General features: G+C 37.2%; 1 protein-coding gene across 4 annotated transcripts in view; it reads right to left on the bottom strand.

Moving 5' to 3' along the window:
- Positions 1–19365, bottom strand: part of TRAPPC8 (trafficking protein particle complex subunit 8) — a 121490-nt gene that overhangs the window by 88367 nt on the left and 13758 nt on the right. For 2 of the 4 annotated variants that reach the window (XM_008261178.5, XM_051852046.3), the window contains 5 exons: positions 8094–8183; positions 7153–7327; positions 4011–4164; positions 1452–1545; positions 565–824 (listed from right to left, as the gene is read on the bottom strand). In XM_008261178.5, the coding sequence (XP_008259400.1) occupies positions 565–824; positions 1452–1545; positions 4011–4164; positions 7153–7327; positions 8094–8183 (773 nt within the window). Of the gene's footprint in view, positions 1–564; positions 825–1451; positions 1546–3559; positions 3605–4010; positions 4165–7152; positions 7328–8093; positions 8184–19365 lie in introns of those variants that run through there. The other 2 variants (XM_002713489.6, XM_089305219.1) reach the window with 2 other exon arrangements.

Here is a 19365-nt window from a genome sequence, read left to right as displayed (position 1 = left end):
GTCTTGGCTGACTGAAAGCCAAGAACTCAATTCAGGTCTCCCAAGTGGGTGACAGAACTGCAGTTACCCAAGCCATCACCTCCATCACTGCTGCCTTCCAGAGGCTCCTTTGGCAGGAACCTAGAGTCAAGAGCCACAGCTGGGAACTGATAAGGAACCTGGGCATCTTAACAGGTACCTTAGCCATAAAGCTAAACACCCCCTAAACAACTCCATTCTTAATCTAGTATTTACTTAAATTTTAAAAATAATGATCCAAGAGCAAGAATTTGGCCTAGTAAGATAGCCACATCTCATTACCACAATACCTGCCTTCAGCTCCCAATTCTGGTTTTATAAAGACCCTGGGAGGTAATGATAATGACTCAAGTGGTTGGGTTCCTACCACCTCCATGAAAGATCTGGATTGAGTTCCCAGCTCCCAGGTTGGTCCTGTTGGGGCCATCTGGAGAGTAGACCAAGAAATGGGAACTCTTTTTTTGACTCTCTCCCTCCCTCTCTGCCTCTCAAATAAATAATAAAAAGTGAATAATAGTGATGATGATCCAAAAACTTAATTGTTACCTGATCATTTAATTGCCGAATTGTTTTCTCTATATGTGGTAAAAGGCCTCGAAATGTGAACTCTTGTATAAACTGTCGAATTCTATCATGATCAGTAAGTGTCAAACATGCACCATGAATTATTCCAGTATTTGCTTTCTTTGTTTCATGTAATGATGAAGCAGATTTTACATGATCTGGACCATCAATGATGTTAGAAGGGTCACTGGATGGGTCCAACTGAAGTGGGTGAGCTCTAAAGTTATTTGGTAAGCCATCTACTGAAAAACAGATCTTCCTTTTAATTTTTAGAATACAACAGAAAATTGTGATACTACCACCACACTGCTAAAGAAAAAAAGTTGGAATCCTTTATTTTTCTTAAAAGCTTAGAAATCTAAGACACAATAACATCAACATTTTCCCCTACAAATTTATAGTGCTTGAGTTAATACTTATTACAGGTAACAGAAATGTTTAAATTTATGTAATCAGAAAATGAATAAAAGTAGTTTTTAAATAAATTACTTTTAAATAGAACAACTAAGCCATAAGTAAATTTATAACCAAAAAATTCAGGTATCATTAACAAAACTATAATTTAAAATACAGAAGCAAAGTTCTGAAAATCATGCAAACTTGAGAAATAATGAATGCTATATATTACAACCTCCTTTGCTTTCTAGTTTTTTTTAAAAAGAAACTTGATACATTAGTCTTAGAAAAAACTTAAATACCCAAATAATCAAATTCAAATGACTCAATAAAATCTTCAGAAGAAAAGCTAACCTTCCCTTTACGTTTCTGTTATGAAAATCACCCACATCTTTTATCTAAAAAGGTTAGCATGCTTTGACAACAGTGTATATCTTCCATCAAAAGAGAACTTAGAGAAAATATATCAAGACCTTTGACTTCGTTATCTAATCCATCCAATGACAGCAAGTTACTATCAGAATTCTTATGTGAAGTTACAGTATAAGGGCCATCTTCATATGATTCCTATCAAAATAAAATAAAAAAGCATTAGCAATATTTAGCCATATTTAAAATACCACCAAATATCTCAACAACCATGGTTACTCTTCTAATTGTTAGCCTCTTTTATTGGCTATAACAAAACTCTTCGAGTCCTTCAAATTCTTAATTACTTCCATGTTATTCTCTCACTCCAATTCATATCTACTATATTCTCAAATTCCCTTCCATATTCACTCTTCTACCCTTGTTCTTCTGAACTCAAAATATCTCACTTTACCTGTTTACACACACACACACACACACACACATATACACACACACACATATCATATATAAGCACAGGTATTCAATAGAAATATACATTTCCTATGAATCTTACACAAGAAATAACGACAAGAAATATAAAATACTAGAGTCAAGCAGGGGAAGAAAAAGGAACTGGCTATGGAATCTCCAGGGTCATGGACACAGTGCTAACAGGTCAAATTCTGAATATATGAAGTGTTTTGGAAAAATGCTCAATGTGTAATTTATACAATGTAGTTTATTCACATAAAAGCATCAGTTTCTTAGTCAGCAAAGAATATTTAAACTAAAAATACTCAGACAATTCCGTGAGACCAGTAAATAAGAATGTTATCTGAGTGCCACATTCTAAAAGATATAAAACTAGGTATATTTAGTCTGAAAAATATAAAAGAGAACACGAGAGCTATTTTTTTATATTTTTGAAAATTGTCCTAATGAAAAACTGATATTGATCCCTGCCAAAGATCAATGAGTAAAAGCAAAAGAAGAAAATTAATGGTTGTTCTTCAAGCTGTTCAGACACAGAATGGGTCACTTAAAGAGAAAGTGAGTGCCATCAGTAGATGAGGTAGTCATTCATAGCTTTAAAGGAAACTAAAGCATTAGGGGTTAATTTAATAACCTTTAAACTACCCTCCAATCCTGGGCATCTAGGATTCTATTATAAAATTTCCAATAACTGTGTCTTTTGTTAAAGGTTCTTGAACTAAGGGGCCAGCATTGTGGCACAGCTGCTTAAGCTGCCACTTGCAATGCATCCTATATTGGAGTGCTGGTTCAAGTTCCAGCTGTTCTGCTTCCAATCTAGTTTTCTGCTAATGCACCTAGGAAAGCAGGAGATGGCCCAAGTGCTTGGGCCCCTGTCACCTGTGCGGGAGACCAAGATGGAATTCTTGGCTCCCAGTTTTGTCGTCCTGGCTCAGCCCTGGCTTTTGTGGGCATTTAGGGAATAAACCAGCAGACAGAAAAAATTCTCTCTCTCTCTCTCTCTCTCTCTCTCTTCCTCCCTTCTTCCCTCCCTCTATCTCCCAGTCACTCTGACTTTCAAATGAGTACATAAATAAATATTTTCTGGAAAAAAAAAAAAGTTCTCAAACTGGGTCATTTGATTTACATTCCCCCTCACACCTACAGATGGCTAGACTAAATTGAATTTTAGTACTGAATGGACCTGTAAGACCATTAAAAAAAAAAAAGCTCTTTCACATCCAACTGATTCTTTTTTCCTCAGACTTTTCCCTAACATAATCTTAAATAAAGTCAACAATCATCTCAATGTTAAAGTGATTATTAGGATAACACTACATCTAGATTAAAAATTCTACAGTAATAAGACAAATAAACAGATTATTATTTATATTATAAAGTTCAAAATTCACATAAACTTTATTATAATTGATATTTTAAAATATCACATAAAAAACACATAATTCAGTTTAGTTGCCCAAAATCTAATTTCCATTTATTTGAAAATCCTCCTTCTAAACAAAACAGTCAACTCTTGATTATCTGACCTAAGCATAGAAACTTGGCATTTGACTACTACCAAGTATCATATAACTGTATCATAAATGACAGAATGTGAAATATTATATATCCACCCATTTCAGCCAACAAACAACAATTAACATTAGTCCAGAGTTCTAGATTAAAAAAGGAAGAAATAAAACTTCCTGGAAATTAAGAAGGAAAGGAAATCAAAAGAAAGGGAAAAAAGCCCACCCACCTAAAAAGTATGAGCTCCAAAAGGTGGCCATAAGAACAGCATGTTGAAATGTAGGAAGGCAACCCCAGAGCATGTGGATAATAAAGAATTGACTGTAAGCATTCATAATGAATTAAATGGACAAGTCAAAAATGCTATTCTCTACATGTCTAGCCAATCTAATTCGAACCTTAATGTGTAATTCACTTTTCATCTTTTAAGAAATAATTAAATATTGTATACCTAAAAACAGTAAACATAAGGGATCACTGCAGCTGGTTTAAAAACAGCTTTTGAACCACTGATTTTAGAGATCATAGCTGATGACTCAAACTAGCCAGGATCTACAAGACAAATATTACTGACTGTAATACTTAAACTAAGACATCAAAAATTCTACAGTGGCACTATTACATCAGAAAACTCAAATACAGATTTTGTGGCTGCTTTCATTGTTGTTTTTTACATATACCTGGTTTTGAATACTATTTTTCTGCAGATACTGACTCCAAGGATCTGGTATCTGTTCATCTGATGCTTGATTAGATGTTCGAGAGTTAATTTTAAGTAAATAGCAACCCTGAGTTCCGTACTTCTGTTTCATGTCTTCATAAATTGATTCAGCTCTTTAAAAAAAACAAAAGAAAAGAAGTTTGTAGTAAACAGGGAGCTGACCTTAGGCAATAATAAATCTTAAAATAAAATACAAAGTGGGGGCCGGCGCTGTGGTGTAACAGGTAAAGCCGCTCCCTGCAGTGCCAGCATCCCAAATGGGCGCCAGCTTCAGTCTCAGCTGCTCCACTTTCGATCCAGCTCTCTGCTATGGCCTGGGAAAGCAGTAGAAGATGGGCCAAGTCCTTGGGCCCCTGCACCCACGTGGGAAACCTGGAAAAAAGCTCTTGGCTTCGGATCAGCGCAGCTCTGGCTGTTGTGGCCATCTGGGAAGCAAACAAACAGATGGAAGACCTCTCTCTCCTCTGCTTCTCTGTAACTCTGCCTTTCAAATAAATAATAATAAATAAATCATTTTAAAAAATACAAAAATAATCCTCAAGAGAGAAAAGACTAAACTACAGAATAATAATTCAAAAATCAAAACAAAAACTGTGATCCTAATTGAAATTTAGCCAGCTTCGTTATCACCTTAAAGTATAGTTTCCAGGGGTTGGCGCTGTGGCATAGAAAGTTAAGCCTGTCTACAGTGTTGGCATCCCACACAGGAGCCAGTTTGAGTCTCAGCTGCTCCATTTCCAATCCAGTTGGCAAGTACTTAGGCCCCTGCATCTACATGGAAGACCTGAAGGAAGCTCCTAGCTCCTGGCTCCTGGCTTCTGCCTGGGGAGTGAACCAGTGGATGAAAGATATTTCTCTTTCTCTCTCTCTCTCTCTCTCTCTCTCTCTCTCCTTCTATTTCTGCCTTTCAAATGAATAAACAAAACATATTTTTAAAAAAGGTACAGTTATCAAATTATATTCCAAGGAATATAAAATTCTACAAGATATTCCTATAGGTTATTCAAAAAGAAAAGTTCTGGCAATCAAGCTAGTTCAGAGGAATCACAGAAAACAAAACCAGTTTCTTTATAGCAGACCATCTCAAGCCTCCCACTTGCTAATTGTGCACCATGAATTTCCAAAAAGTAGCTTCAAATTTATAAATCAGGAACCCTGTATCTCTCAACTATGGGAACTAGTCCTTCAGGAAATATGACTTTGGGAGATTCTAGCTTGGAGAATATTTATCAATAAATATAACTGCTAAAACAAGTAAGTACAGCTTCAAAAAACTTACAAAATAGGACACAATTCAAAGAAAGAAAAGGAGAGAATAAGTGAGCAAAAATAGCTTAAGTATTCATAACATAAAATCTACTTTTACTTAACTTGCAAAATTTATAGTAGATGGATCCATGAGCTGCATCTTAGGTGCAACAAAAAAATTCTCACTGCCATATTTAAAGGTAAACGAATTTGCTGGTTGGTGGGAGATAATTCAAATGAAAAGATATCCTACCAACCATCAAAAATGAAATTTTGAATCATAGAGGTAACCTAGTTTAAATGGGTATTTACCAGTCAATCAGTCACCTGGTCTAAAAACAAAACAAAAACATAGGAAGTCTTAAAGCATATTCAAATACAAATGCTAACACTATACAAGTAATATGCCCATCAAACAAGTAAATAATACTACACACTATAAAATTAAGGTTGGGTAAGTAAAAGAGTTTAAAAATTTTATATAAAGATAAAATCATACATGTGTATAGATACACACACTCTGGAACATTAAGCCAAATTCCTGCTTGTTTTACCAATGATACTGCTAAACTTAAAAACCACTAATATAAGACCTGAATTATCACCTAAATATCCCTGTTACAACAATTCAATGCAAGATATATGTCATACTCAACTGTAGAAACTAATTTTAAAAGCCAATTCAAATTATTTCTGTTTATATAATATACTTTATCTAACAGGTTACAGATATTTCAAGAAATCCTACAGATTAATCCTCAGAGTAACTCTTAGGTTCTGTAGAGAAAAATTTATTAAAAAGATAATTTGTACACAGAATAAGGGTAAAGAATTATTTCTAAATTACACATTCTAAATGACACTGCGATATCAAAATAATAGTTTGAAACAAAAGATTTGATCTACAGGGCCGGTGCTATGGCAGAGCGGGTAGAGCTGCTGCTTACAGTGTTGGCATCCCATATGGGCACCAGTTCAAGTCCTGACTGCTCCATTTCCAATCCAACTCTGCTATGGCCTGAGAATGCAGTGGAAGATGGCCCAAGTCCTTGGACCCCTACACCTGCGTGGGAAATCCAGAAGAAGCTCTTGGTTCCTGGCTTCAGATCAGTACAGCTCCAGCCATTGCAGCCACTTGGGGAGTGAACCTATGGATGAAAGACCTCTCTCTCTCTCTCTCTCTCTCTCTTTCTCTCCCCCTCTCCCTCTCTGTGTAACTCTTTCAAATAAATAAATCTTTAAAATACAAAGATTTGATCTACACCTGAATCAAAAGCCACAATAAACTCTAAAGCCATGAAAGGAAAATTGTTTTTAATGTTCACCTTATTTTTCAACATTTTTTAAGAAACTTATTCATAAATATGAAGGTAAAAGAATTATAGCAAGTCACAAATGACAAACATTAAAGGGAAGAAGGAAATATTTGGATTTTTTGAGACTGAAAAACATCAAGAGTAAAAATATAAAGTGGCAAGAGACCAGACAGTAAAAATTGCCTATAAGCAACAATCATGCACTGAATATTAAAGGAAAACAGGAAAAAAAATGAGAACTACTTTTATATAAAGAAATAACAGCACAGACAGACAGATGTAAAATTGTCAAATGCTTTTATACAAAGACTGTATACAGCTATATACTAAAAACAAAATTTGGGTAAGCATTTGAAATCTAACATAAAATGACTTTGTTGAATGTAACTCCAGAATAATCGACAAGGCTAAATGCTTTACTGATAGATTCTTATAATAATTTTTTATATTCTTGGATTAAAAAATACATATAAATGTCCAAATTAATATTAAGTCAGTTTATAGGAAAAAAATGAAAATTAAAAAACCAAGACTTACCTCTGTTCATCTCCTGAACTGACATCATGTAAAAGTACGTAATATTTAAGTGTATTTGGTATAAACCATTTAGGGTAGGAATAATCATTATTGTGCTGAATTCGATGCTGTTCTTGTGACAACTTTGAAAACTGTTCCATAGGTTCAGCATCACTAGATGAAGCCACCAACATACCTTGTAAACCATGTTGTTAAGGTAATTATCACTTATCACTCATGGATAAATACTATGCTATTAGGATAAACTTTCAAGAGATTTACTCAGCTAAAAAAAGTCTGACTTCCTAAGCTTTCACTGTAAGCACAATGCAATTTCTCCAAACTCCAAAGTAATTCAAAGTTCTGCATGTTAAATGTGATTCTGTTGACAGTTTTTATATATCCAGTAAATACATCCATAAAAATTAAAATGGACTCTATCAAAATTGTAGAACTGTCAACATGCTGAACAATTCTGTTGTCTTACTCATTTCCCATCCTTCCCACTGCAGTTTCATACTCCATCCTGTTCATTTTTCTCTATAATCTCAACAAGAAAATTAAAATATGATAGTTTTCAATAAGGATAAAAAGGTTACTAAAATACAGAAAATGATCTACATCTGTGCTATAGAATAAGCAACTAATTCTTAGGCAGTCAGCAAATGTAGTTAACAATGACCATTTACATTTCCTTATTCTAAAATGGTTTTAAAATCTTTTTAGCAAACTAGAATAAGGAAAAATAATAAGTCCTTAAAAGTCTTATGATAAAAAATTAATTTACTATAGAAGTTCTGTACTTAGGATGTTATTTAACAATACAAAATCTGACACATTATCAATAAAAGAAATTTCTGTATTCTCCATGTCCTCTCAACAATTTTGCCTTCATTTAACTATTTCTGAGATTAATAACTTCATTAACATTTGATGTTAAGGAAACAAAGTTCAAAGGATACATGCTAAATAGTGGTTCAGAAATTCATGATCTGAGGCAGGCATTGACTGAAGAAAGGTCTCTCTATAGGACTCAAACCATGGAGTAGTAGCTAAAAGTAATATATAAAATGGTTAAAATCCCTTAATAGAAACAATTCAGAACAAACAAAATCTCAGTCTATATTCCTAAAAAGTATGAAAGGTAACTTCTGGCAGTAACCAAGCATTTTCTACTATGTGTTCAGACAAACACATGTATTAGTGTGTGTTTATGCCAATCTCATAAATATAGTCACACATAAAAGCATATGTATTTGCAAAAATAAAGGTGAATTATTCTCCAGCCCATACAATGTTCCTATAACCTACTTACCTATTAATGCTCAATATATTACATATACGAGTAAAAAGATTTTAAAACTAAATTTTGTGCCCTGATACTGATCACACTGTCATAAACTGATCCTTTTCAAAATTATATCACTTTAGCAAAGCGGTTCTCAAATAAGATATTGCTTCCCAGGAAACATTTGGCAATGGTATGGAGATATTTTGTGCTGTCACAATGAGGGGAGGGATGCTACTTTTATCTAGGTAAAGAGGTCAGTAAAGGTAAAAAACTTACAATGCACTAGAGAAGAAGGCCACTAAAAACAAAAAATTATTTGGCTCAAAATGTCAACATGGCTTCAGCTGTTAAACACTATAACCTAATCAGATTATTAGGTAGAATTTCAAAGGATAATTACCTTATAATCAAAGACAAAGAGGTATATTTCCACTTCTTTTGTATACATACATATGATTTTTTTAAAGATTTATTTATTTATTTATTTGAAAGGAAGAGTTATAGAGAGGAAGGGGCAGAGAGAGAGAGAGAGAAAGAGAGAGAAAGAGTGTCTTCTATTCGCTGGTTTACTCCCTAAATGACCGAAACAACCGGAGCTGCGCCGATCTGAAGCCAGGAGCCAGGAGGTTCTTCCAGGTCTCCCACATGGGTACAGGCACCCAAGGACTTGGGCTATCTTCTACTGCTTACCCAGGCCATAGCAGAGAGCTGGATTGGAAGTGGAACAACCAGGACTCAAACCAATGCCCATATGGGATGCTGGCACTGCAGGTGGTGGCTTTACCTGCTAAGCCAGAGTGCCAGCCCCAGACATATGATTCTTAAGAATGTCAACTCTCCTGCTTCACACTAAGCATTTTACAACTATTTGTTTCATCTGAATTTACTTAAACTGAATCATTTCAATATAATTGGACAGATTACTATGTCACAGCTTTACTCAAAGGACACTCCATTCCTAGGTATTTATGAAGATCACCAAACCTTATATCCCAAGCTTCTGGCTTGGGATCATTGAGGTCATCTGGGGTTTGAACTGGCTGTTGGAAGTTCTCTCTTTCTGTCTGTAACTCTGCCTCGCAAATAAATAAATAAATCTTTAAATATATATATATATAATGGTATAGTTATATATAGTTATATTATAATAACAACTTCATGTTCAAATGGTGAAACAGAATAATCTACATGAAAATCTGGAAAATGACAGACAGTAATATCTGTTAGAATATGAAACCAATTTTCTCATAAATCCTTATCATATATCCTCCCCCTTTCTAAATCAGTCAAAATTAGCCTCTATCTGGAAAATAAAGGCATATTTTTATTTAGCACTAATAACATGAACAGAAAAAGGATAATGAAAATTTTGGCTAAATGAGACAAAATCTCTGCAGATATGAGGAAATTGCTGATTATTCATTATTTTTCTATTTACTCTGTTGTTTCAATACTGCTTAAATTTGACAAATAGGTAAGTGTAGTCACAAGAGAAGGAGTTTGTCACATGGACGGGGTGGTGAATTTTCAATAAAACAAAGCAGATCTTCCAAAATAGGTATTCTTTGCATTACTATCTGTAATAAAAGATTAGAAAATCTTTTGGTCATAAGGAGAAGACTGGTTAAATAATCTATGGTACAGTCATTAAACGGATGCACTGTGTAGCTGTAAGAGAAAGGGGAAAGTCTCCATATATTGTAATGAAGTGTCTCCCAGTTATGGGAATTAAAAAAGCAGCAGCAGAACAAAATTAATTTTTGTGGAAGAAAACAGAAAGGCACTACACATGTATTGGTTTATATTTTCAAAGAGAAATAACAGAAAGAGAAATTTGATTGATTTAATTATCTATGCAGGGCAAGAGCTGCTGAGAGATGAGAAAGGCACTGCAGGACATGGAGAAAGGCTGGACCTCTCTGTACCTTTTTATTTTTTTACAGTTTTTTGCTGAATAAACATATATATAATTAAAATGGAAGTGCCAAAACAAAGCAAAATACACACACACACAGAGATGTTCTTAAATTGAATTAACTTCCTAAATAGTGCTGCAGGAAGAAACTAGGCACTCAACTAAGGATATGAGGAACAAACTTAATATATCTGGCAGAATTGCATTTCATCAATTCAGACAGACCACATTTAGGTTGATAAGGTCAAGTTTTCCCTTCAGCTAAATGTTTCCTTGAAAGGCTAAACAGGAAATCTTCCTCCAAGTTTGTTAAATAGTAGTAAATGAAAGGCATCCTTCAAAACAAATGACATTTTTGTAGAAAGTGGGAAATAAAATTATATTTTTGAAAATCTTCCTGTTAACAGAAAACTAACACATAATGACCATCCTTTCCTGCTCAAAATTCTCTTGCTTATTCTGGGGTGAAATCATTACTTTACATATCCCCTTCCAATCCTACATGTCCTTTGTTTAGAATTCAAACAGCAACCATGTTAGCCTACTAGTTGAAAATTTACCCAGAACTACTTGGTCTTAGGAAAGAAGTGGAATGTGTTCTTCCACTTTATCAAAACAAGATGCAGTCAAACCTATTCTATTAATGGAAATGCCTGGATATGGTACCCAATGTTGGAAAACAAAAATAAATATGATGGGTAATGTGATAACACTTCAAAAAGTTCATGGAAAATTGAAGTTAAAGGATGTTTATTAAGATGTAAATTTTTAAAATCTATTGTTTTTTCATAATACATATTTTCCATGAACTGTTTTTGTTCTTGAGACACAGAAAGAGACAGTGCATACCCATCCATTGGTTGACATTCACCTCTCAAATGCCTGCAACAGCTGGGAATCAGCCAGGTTGAAATTAGGAGTCTAGAACTCAATTCAGATCTCCCATGTGGGTGATAACAACCCAATTATTTGAGTTATCACCTACTGCCTCCCAGGGTTCACATTAGCAGGAAGTTGGAGTCAGGAGCCAGAGCTGGGCGTAGAACCCAAGGACTTCAATGTGAGAAATCAGGCATCCTAACTAGTGTCTTAATCACTGGGCCAAACATGTGCATCTCTATAAGCTGTTCTTTATTTTTTTAAGATTTATTTATTCATTTGAAAGACAAGTTACAGACAGAAAGGGAGAGAAAGAGAGAGATCTTCTATCTCCAGGTTCACTCCCCAGATGGTCACAAAGGCCAAGCCTGGGCAAGCTGAAGCCAAGAGCTTTTTCCAGGTCTCCCATGTAGAAGGCAGGAGCCCAATCACTTGGGCCATCTTTCATGCTTTCCAAGACCATCAGCAGAGAACTGAATAGGAAGTGGAACAGCTGGGACACAAACCGGTGCCCATATGGGATGCTGGCATTGCAGGCGGTGGCTTAACCTACTATGTCATGCAGGCCCCTCCATGAGCTGTTTGAAAACCCCTCGTAAGTGATAGGAGAGAAACAAAAGTTGAATGAGCATAATTAGTCCTCCCTCATTTTAGAAAAACTAAGTAGACATATTAATTAAGACAAATACTAGGCCGGTGCCGTGGTTCAATAGGCTAATCCTCCACCTGTGGCACCGGCACAACGGGTTCTAGTCCTGGTTGGGGCACCAGATTCTGTCCCAGTCGCTCCTCTTCCAGTCCAGCTCTCTGCTGTGGCCCAGGAGTGCAGTGGAGGATGGCCCCATTGGGCCCTGCACCCACATGGGAGACCAGGAGAAGCACCTGGCTCCTAGCTTCAGATTAGCGCAGTGAGCCGGCCACAGCGCACCAGCCGCAGCGGCCATTGGGGTGTGAACCAACAGAAAAAGGAAGACCTTTCTCTCCGTCTCTCTCTCACTGTCCACTCTGCCTGTCAAAAAAATAAAAAATAAAAAAAGGCAAATACTAAAAAGGTCACAGCTGAGTGGAAAAAAGTATCCAAGGAGCAAAATGAGAATCTAGAAAACTGAGACCATCACAAGAAATACCTGTATATAACAAAGATTCTTTCAGTTCCATCAATGTGTCTTTCCAATTACTGCACCAAGGAACACTAGCTTTAAATGACTGATCTGAATTAAGAAAACATGGCACTGTTAAGCTGGGGTTCTGAGGTAAATATATAATATCTACTTCTTAAACATTAAAGAATAAAGCCATCTTAGTAATTCCTAAAGAGTATTCTGTTTAGTGGAATTTTATTCAAATGAACTCAGTACTTCATCATATCTTGTTCTGTTTTCAAAGTCATAAAAAAAAGAAGTTGAAAAGAGGTGCCTTAAAGTAGCAGGGAAGCTGAAGAAAAATTTGTCATCTAGTATGTCATTTATCCTAATCACTTGGGATTCTTTTTCTCTTAAAGATTTATCTTTTTTTATTTTTATTTATTTATTTAAAAGTCAGAGTTACACAGAAAGAGGAGAGGCAGAGAGAAAGAGAGGTCTTCCTCTGATGGTTCACTCTCCAGATGGCCGCAACAGCAGGAGCTGCACCGATCCGGAGCTAGGAGCCAGGAGCTTCTTCTGGGTCTCCCACGCGTATGCAGGGGTCCAAAGACCTGGGCCATCTTGTACTGCTTTCCCAGGCCATAGCAGAGAGCCGGATTGGAAGAGGAGCAGCTGGGACTAGAACCAGCGCCCATATGGGATGCCAGCGCTTCAGCCCAGGGCGTTAACCCGCTGCGCCACAGTGCTGGCCCCTTAAAGATGTATCTTTTTTTAAAAAAATTTATTTATGTAGTGGAAGATGGCCCAAGTGCTTGGGCCTCTGCACCCACGTGGAAGACGAGGAAGGGCACCTGGCTCCTGGCTTCGGACTGGTGTAGCGCCGGCCATAGCAACCATTTGGAGAGTGAACCAATGGAGGGAAGACCTGTCTCTCTCTCTCACTAACTCTGTCAAATAAATTAAAAAAAAAAAAAAAAAGAAAGAAAGAAAGAAAAATTTAAAAAGTTATTTATGTATTTGAAAGGCAGAGTGACAAAGAGACCATGAGGAACAGAGACACGGGTCTTCTATCTCCTGGTGCACTTCACAAATGGCCACAACAACCCAGGCTAGCCAGGTCAAAGCTGGGAGCCCAAAACTCCATCCACATCTTCCATGTGGATGGTCTTGCAATCCAGCTCCTTGCTAATGCTCCTGGGAAGCCAACAAAAGATGGCCCAAGTGCCTGGATCACTGCCTCCCACATGTAAGACCTGGACGGAGTTCAGATCCTGACTTCAGCCTGGCAGAGCAGTGGCTGTTGCAGGCATTTAGACAACCAGCGATGGAACATCTTGTTCTGCCACTCTGCTTTTCAAGTATTTTTTAAAAATACAAACAGTTCAACTACAGTACTGCCTCTACCTCTTTGAAACCAAAGAGCACTTAATCCCCTCTGAAGAATTACTGGCAAAGACCTGAGAATACATGTAATATTATCAGCTAAAATAAATTCACATAACCAAATCACAACTACATTGTTTCTATAAACTCCCCAACCACTTTAACAGGCTGTTTAAAAGCAAATTTATAATAAGTTCCCTCAGTATACCGACAGCCAGACAACAGATTTGGTAATTTATCCTCCTTTTTAATGTTTCTTTTTTTTAATAGAAAGAGATAAGAAACTAAATAGCCTCAAATAAAAGAACAACAAATAACAAAAACTAAACAACCCTCTAGCCTACTCACAGCCTTAATACCCAGTAAGGAGTTCATTAATAAGGTTTTCTTAGGTTTTTTTTTTTTTTTTTTGACAGGCAGAGTGGACAGCGAGAGAGAGAGACAGAGAGAAAGGTCTTCCTTTGCCGTTGGTTCACCCTCCAATGGCGGCGGCCGGCGTGCTGCAGCCAGCGCACCACGCTGATCCGATGGCAGGAGCCAGGTACTTATCCTGGTCTCCCATGGGGTGCAGGGCCCAAGCACTTGGGCCATCCTCCACAGCACTCCCTGGCCACAGCAGAGAGCTGGCCTGGAAGAGGAGCAACTGGGACAGAATCTGGTGCCCCGACCGGGACTAGAACCCGGTGTGCCGGCGCCGCAAGGCGGAGGATTAGCCTAGTGAGCCGCGGCGCTGGCCCTTAGTCAGGGTTTTAATACTTCAGTTTGAAATATAAAATAATGTCAATGGCTTGTCAGTTGTTTGAGGTTAACTTTCCAACATGAAAATGAGAACGCAAACTGAGGAATAATCTGAATGACACAGAAATAAGCCAGCATCAATTTATTAATACCTACAGGGTTAAGATACCACAACATAAGGGGCTGGCTCCATGGCTCACTTAGTTAATCCTCCAGCTGAGGCGCTGGCATTCCATATGGGAACCAGGTTCTAGTCTCAGTTGCTCCTCTTCCAGTCCAGCTCTCTGCTATGGCCCAGGAGTGCAGTGGAGGATGGCCCAAGTGTTTGGGCCCTGTACCCACATGGGAGACCAAGAGAGAAGTACCTGGCTCCTGGCTTCGGATCGGAGCAGCACCGGCCACAACAGAAGGAAGACCTACCTTGCTACCTACTTTCCTTCTTTCTTTCCTTCCTTCCTTCCTTCCTTCCTTCCTTCCTTCCTCTCTCTCTTTCTCTCCCTCCCTCCCTCTCTCTCTCTTTCTCTCCCCCTCTGTCTATAACTCTACCTGTCAAATTAAAAAAAAAAAAAAGATACCAGAACATGAAACAAGAACAGTGTAGCACAAAAATGAAAATCCAAAAAACAAAGAAATATCTTTTAAAATAAGACAGAAAACATTAAAATTTCAATAGAAGAGTCAGAGCATAAAGTCACAGGTATCTCTCAGAAAACACATGGAAAAAAAAAAAAGAGAAGGACAATAATAGGGGAAAAAAAATTAGAGGATCAAATCAGGAAGTTCTAAATCAACTAACATTAGTTCCAGAAAGAAAACAGAAAACAATGAAGAAGAAATTAACAAAAAAGAATACAACAAAAATTCTCTGGACTAAAGAGTATGAATAGCCATGCTAACAAAAGGATTTGCTGAGTATGAGTGAAAAAGGAATTATAACATGTCCAACATGAAATTCCCAAACAGCAGAAATAAAGAGCTTCAGAAAGCTGGAGAGATGGAGGGAATATGAATAATGACTTTCAGCTTCTTAAGAGCTATAACAGAAACTAAAAGAGAATCAATTTTGAGGAAAATGACTTTAGTCAAAGCATCAATCAAGTATATAAAGTTAAAGTATTTTAGACTTCTCATGAGTGTTACCTTCCATGTACCCTTTCTCAGGAAGTTACACTGTAGATGTCCTTCATTAAGTCAAGAAAATACACCAAAAAAAAAAAAAAAAAAAAAAAAGATATGAATGAAAGACTACAGAGAAGAGAACAAGAGAACATAAGGAAAGAAATCCCAAGACGATGACTGTGGAGCAGGCCTCATGGAGTAATCAGTTCAAGATGGAGTAGAATAGTGTTTCTGAACTTTTATTTCATTATCTTCCCAGAGTAAGAATTTTTAAGACTTTTCTCCTAATCACTGTCTCCAGCATCAAAAATCCTTTTAGTAACACCACAGATACATCACATCTTTTTATGCACTGTGACTCTTCAGGGAGATAAAAATTATTGTAATATTTAAAATTTCTTTTCTCCCAAGAAGCAATTTTTTCCTTATTGAAGAATAACCACAGCCACTGACAACACAGGCAGTACAAAGAGAGAACACTTCCAACAGGAGATCTTAATAAATGGGTTATTTGACAAATAAATCTGTCAAACAGAATATCCTGTTGAGAACTTTGAGAAATCAGCGATAGATATAAAGAACTCTAAGCAATACATTTTTAAAAAGACAATTACTGAGGCCAATGCTATAGCTTAGTGGGTAAAGCTGCCTTCTGCAGTGCCGGCATCCCATATGGGCGTCAGTTCAAGACCCAGCTGCTCCACTTCCAATCCAGCTCTCTGCTATGGCCTGGGAAAGCAGTAAAAGATGGCCCAAGTCCTTGGGTTCCTGCACCCACATGGGAGACCAAGAAGAATCTCCAGGTTCCTGGCTTCAGATCAGCACAGCTCCAGCTGTTGTGGCCATTTGGAGAGTGAACCAGTGGATGGAAGACCCCTCTCTCTCTTTCTCTGCTGCTGCCTCTAACTCTGCCTTTCAAATAAAATAAGTAAATCTTAAATAAAAAAAAAAAAAAAAGACAATTACTAACTTCTGAGAAAACAAAACACTGTGTAAAGAAGCTTGATTATTGGCTCAGCAGTGAACATTTAGTCATTACACTGTAAATTGTGAATATAAACTATTAGGGAAATGAGGAAAAATAGGAAGAGATTAACTATGATGAATTCTCATCAATCATAATAAGAAGCCAATTAATAAAATTTAGAGTTGACCAAACCATTGACAGACATATAAAAATATAACTTAAGGGCCAGTGTTGTGGCACAGGAGGTTAAGCTGCCGCCTGCAATGCCAGCATTCCATATGAGAACTGGATAGAGTCCCTGCTAATGTGCCTGGGAAGGCTGGAGAAGATAGCCCAAGTATTTGAGACCATGCCATCCACATGGGAGATCTGGACAGAACTCCTGGGTCCTGGCTTTGGCCTGGCCCAGCCACTGCAGTCATTTGAAAAGTGAACCAGTAGACAGACTTTCTCTTTCTCTCTGCCTTTGAAATAAATTTCTAAAAAACAAATTACGTAGAAACATATAACAGCACAGGAATCAGTATTGCTACAAATACAGCTCTGTCAAGCTTTTTTAAAATATCTTTGTCAAAGAAATGGTTAAGAACAATATATTCCTACAGTTTTAATGATCCATGATTTTTTAAAATTTCCTGTACAGGAATTAAATTGACATATTTTCATTTGATCATTGTTTACTGACCCTGCCTATATTCTTGCTAAACTACAGTATTTTTACTGTTTACTTTTGAACTCTGTTATTTCATGGAAAAAATAAATAACAGAGGAAAACAATGCAGGAACGGGTAGAGCAAGGGCAGGAAGATGATCACTGTTCTTTTTTCCTTGTAAGTCTTCTTTGCGTTATGTCTATGTGCATGTAACATTTTGATAAAGTTTTTCAAGAAAAAGAGTAGGGTCTGGCACTGTGGCATGGTGGGCTGGGCCTCTGCTTGCAGCACTGACATCCCATGTGGGCATCAGTTTGAGTTCCGGCTGCTCTACTTCCAATCCAGCTCCCTGCTGGTGGCCTGGGAAGGCAGTAGAGGATGGTCCAGGGTGCTTGGGCCCTTGTACCCACCTGGAAGACCCGGAGGAGGCCCCTGGCTCTTGGATTCAGATCGGCTTGGCTCCAGCTGTTGCAGCTGTTTGGGGAGTGAGCCATCAGATAGAAGACCTCTCTCTCTGTCTCCTTCTCTCTGCCTATGGCTCTGCCTCTCAAATAAATAAATAGAGTATATGGACTCTACAGGTCAGGAAAGTATCTACAGTATAAGAAACACATTTTTGCTTTTGAAATATGATAGGTAATCTTCTGTGTCCCCTTAGCACCTGGCATACCAGAGATATCCTGTATCTACCACAATAGATTATTACAATATATTCTAAACTAGAATGCACTACTTAACATGCCTATTTCCCTTATCAGATTAAGAGCTTATAAAGCATGTATTAGTCATGTCTGTATTCAATGTAAAACACATAGCAGGAAATCAATAAATACTTATATGGATAACAAAAATATCAAGTCCTTATAAAATCAGGGCAGGCATCTGGCAGTTTTAAGATGCCACTTGGGACACCTGCATTCTACACTAGAGCGCTGAGGTTCAAGTCCAGGGCCCACTTTTAACTCCAGCTTCCTGCTAATGTGTATCCTGGGAGGCAGCTGGAGTATCTGGGTCCCTGCAACTATGTGAGCATCTCTGGTTGAGTTCCTGGCTCCTAGTTTCGGCTCAGTTGTTGTGGGTATTTGGGGATTGAACCAGTAGTTTCAAGATATTTCTCTTTCTTTCTTTTCTCTCTCTCTCTCCTTTTATGTGTGTCTCTCTGCCTTTAAAATAAAAATAAATAAGAATAAAAAAATTAAGATCCGATAAAATGGAACCACAAGACTAAAGCAGAAAGAATCTAGCCAACTCTCTTACTTTCAGAGATGGAAACAAAGCCTCAGAAACACTGACTTATTCAAGTTACCTGATCAACTAACGACTGTGGTAGTAAAAAAATTAAGACATACTAGCATTTAATTCACTGTCCTTCACACTACACACTAAACCACTGATGACAGAATATTCAAACTCCATTACTTTCTTTGAAAAATATCCAAAATTTTACCTTTGGTTGGAAATGTTATGCCAAGAGCCACTCAAATATTTATACTGAAATTTACTCTCTTGATAAAAATAGTCATAATATTCTAAATCTAAAATTATCATGTTAACCTAATGAGCTACAATTAAAATTTAAGGGAAAAGAAGAAAAATTATGGTATATTTAAACAAAATAATTCTACAAATATTTCTGTCAATTTAAGTACAAACAACTAATTCCATGACCTCAAATATGCTACTTAAATTCTCTACATATGTTTAGGAAAATCTTTAAATATGCAATTAGAAGGTATTAAAGTATTATACTGGCCTTAAAAAGATTATTTTTATGTTGCTAAAATATCCTAATGAAGTGATATACTTGTAATTGTTTCCCTCTAAACATCTATCCTATGGGGGCCAGCACTGTGGTGCAGTGGGTTAAAGCCCTGGCCTGAAGCGCCAGCATCCCACATGGGCACCAGTTCAAGTCCCAGCTGCTCTATTTCCCATCCACCTCTCTGCTATGGTCGTGGAAAGCAGTAGAAGATGGCCCAAGACCTTGGGCCTCTGTATCCACTTGGGAGACCCGGAAGAAGCTCCTGGGGCCTAACTTTGGATCAGCTCAGCTCTGGCCATTGCAGCCATTCGGGGAATTAACCAGCGGGAAGACTGTACTCTCTGTCTGTACCTCTCTTTGTAACTCTGTCTTTCAAATAAACAAAAATAAATCTTAAAAAAAAAAATCTAGGCCAACGCCGTGGCTCAACTGACTAATCCTT

This window comes from Oryctolagus cuniculus, chromosome 10 (assembly GCF_051225735.1).
Source record: "Oryctolagus cuniculus isolate XC-2025 breed Fujian yellow rabbit chromosome 10, ASM5122573v1, whole genome shotgun sequence".
NCBI lineage: Eukaryota > Metazoa > Chordata > Mammalia > Lagomorpha > Leporidae > Oryctolagus > Oryctolagus cuniculus.
Note: the sequence above shows the minus strand (reverse complement) of the source record. Positions and strands in the feature narration are given on the sequence as shown.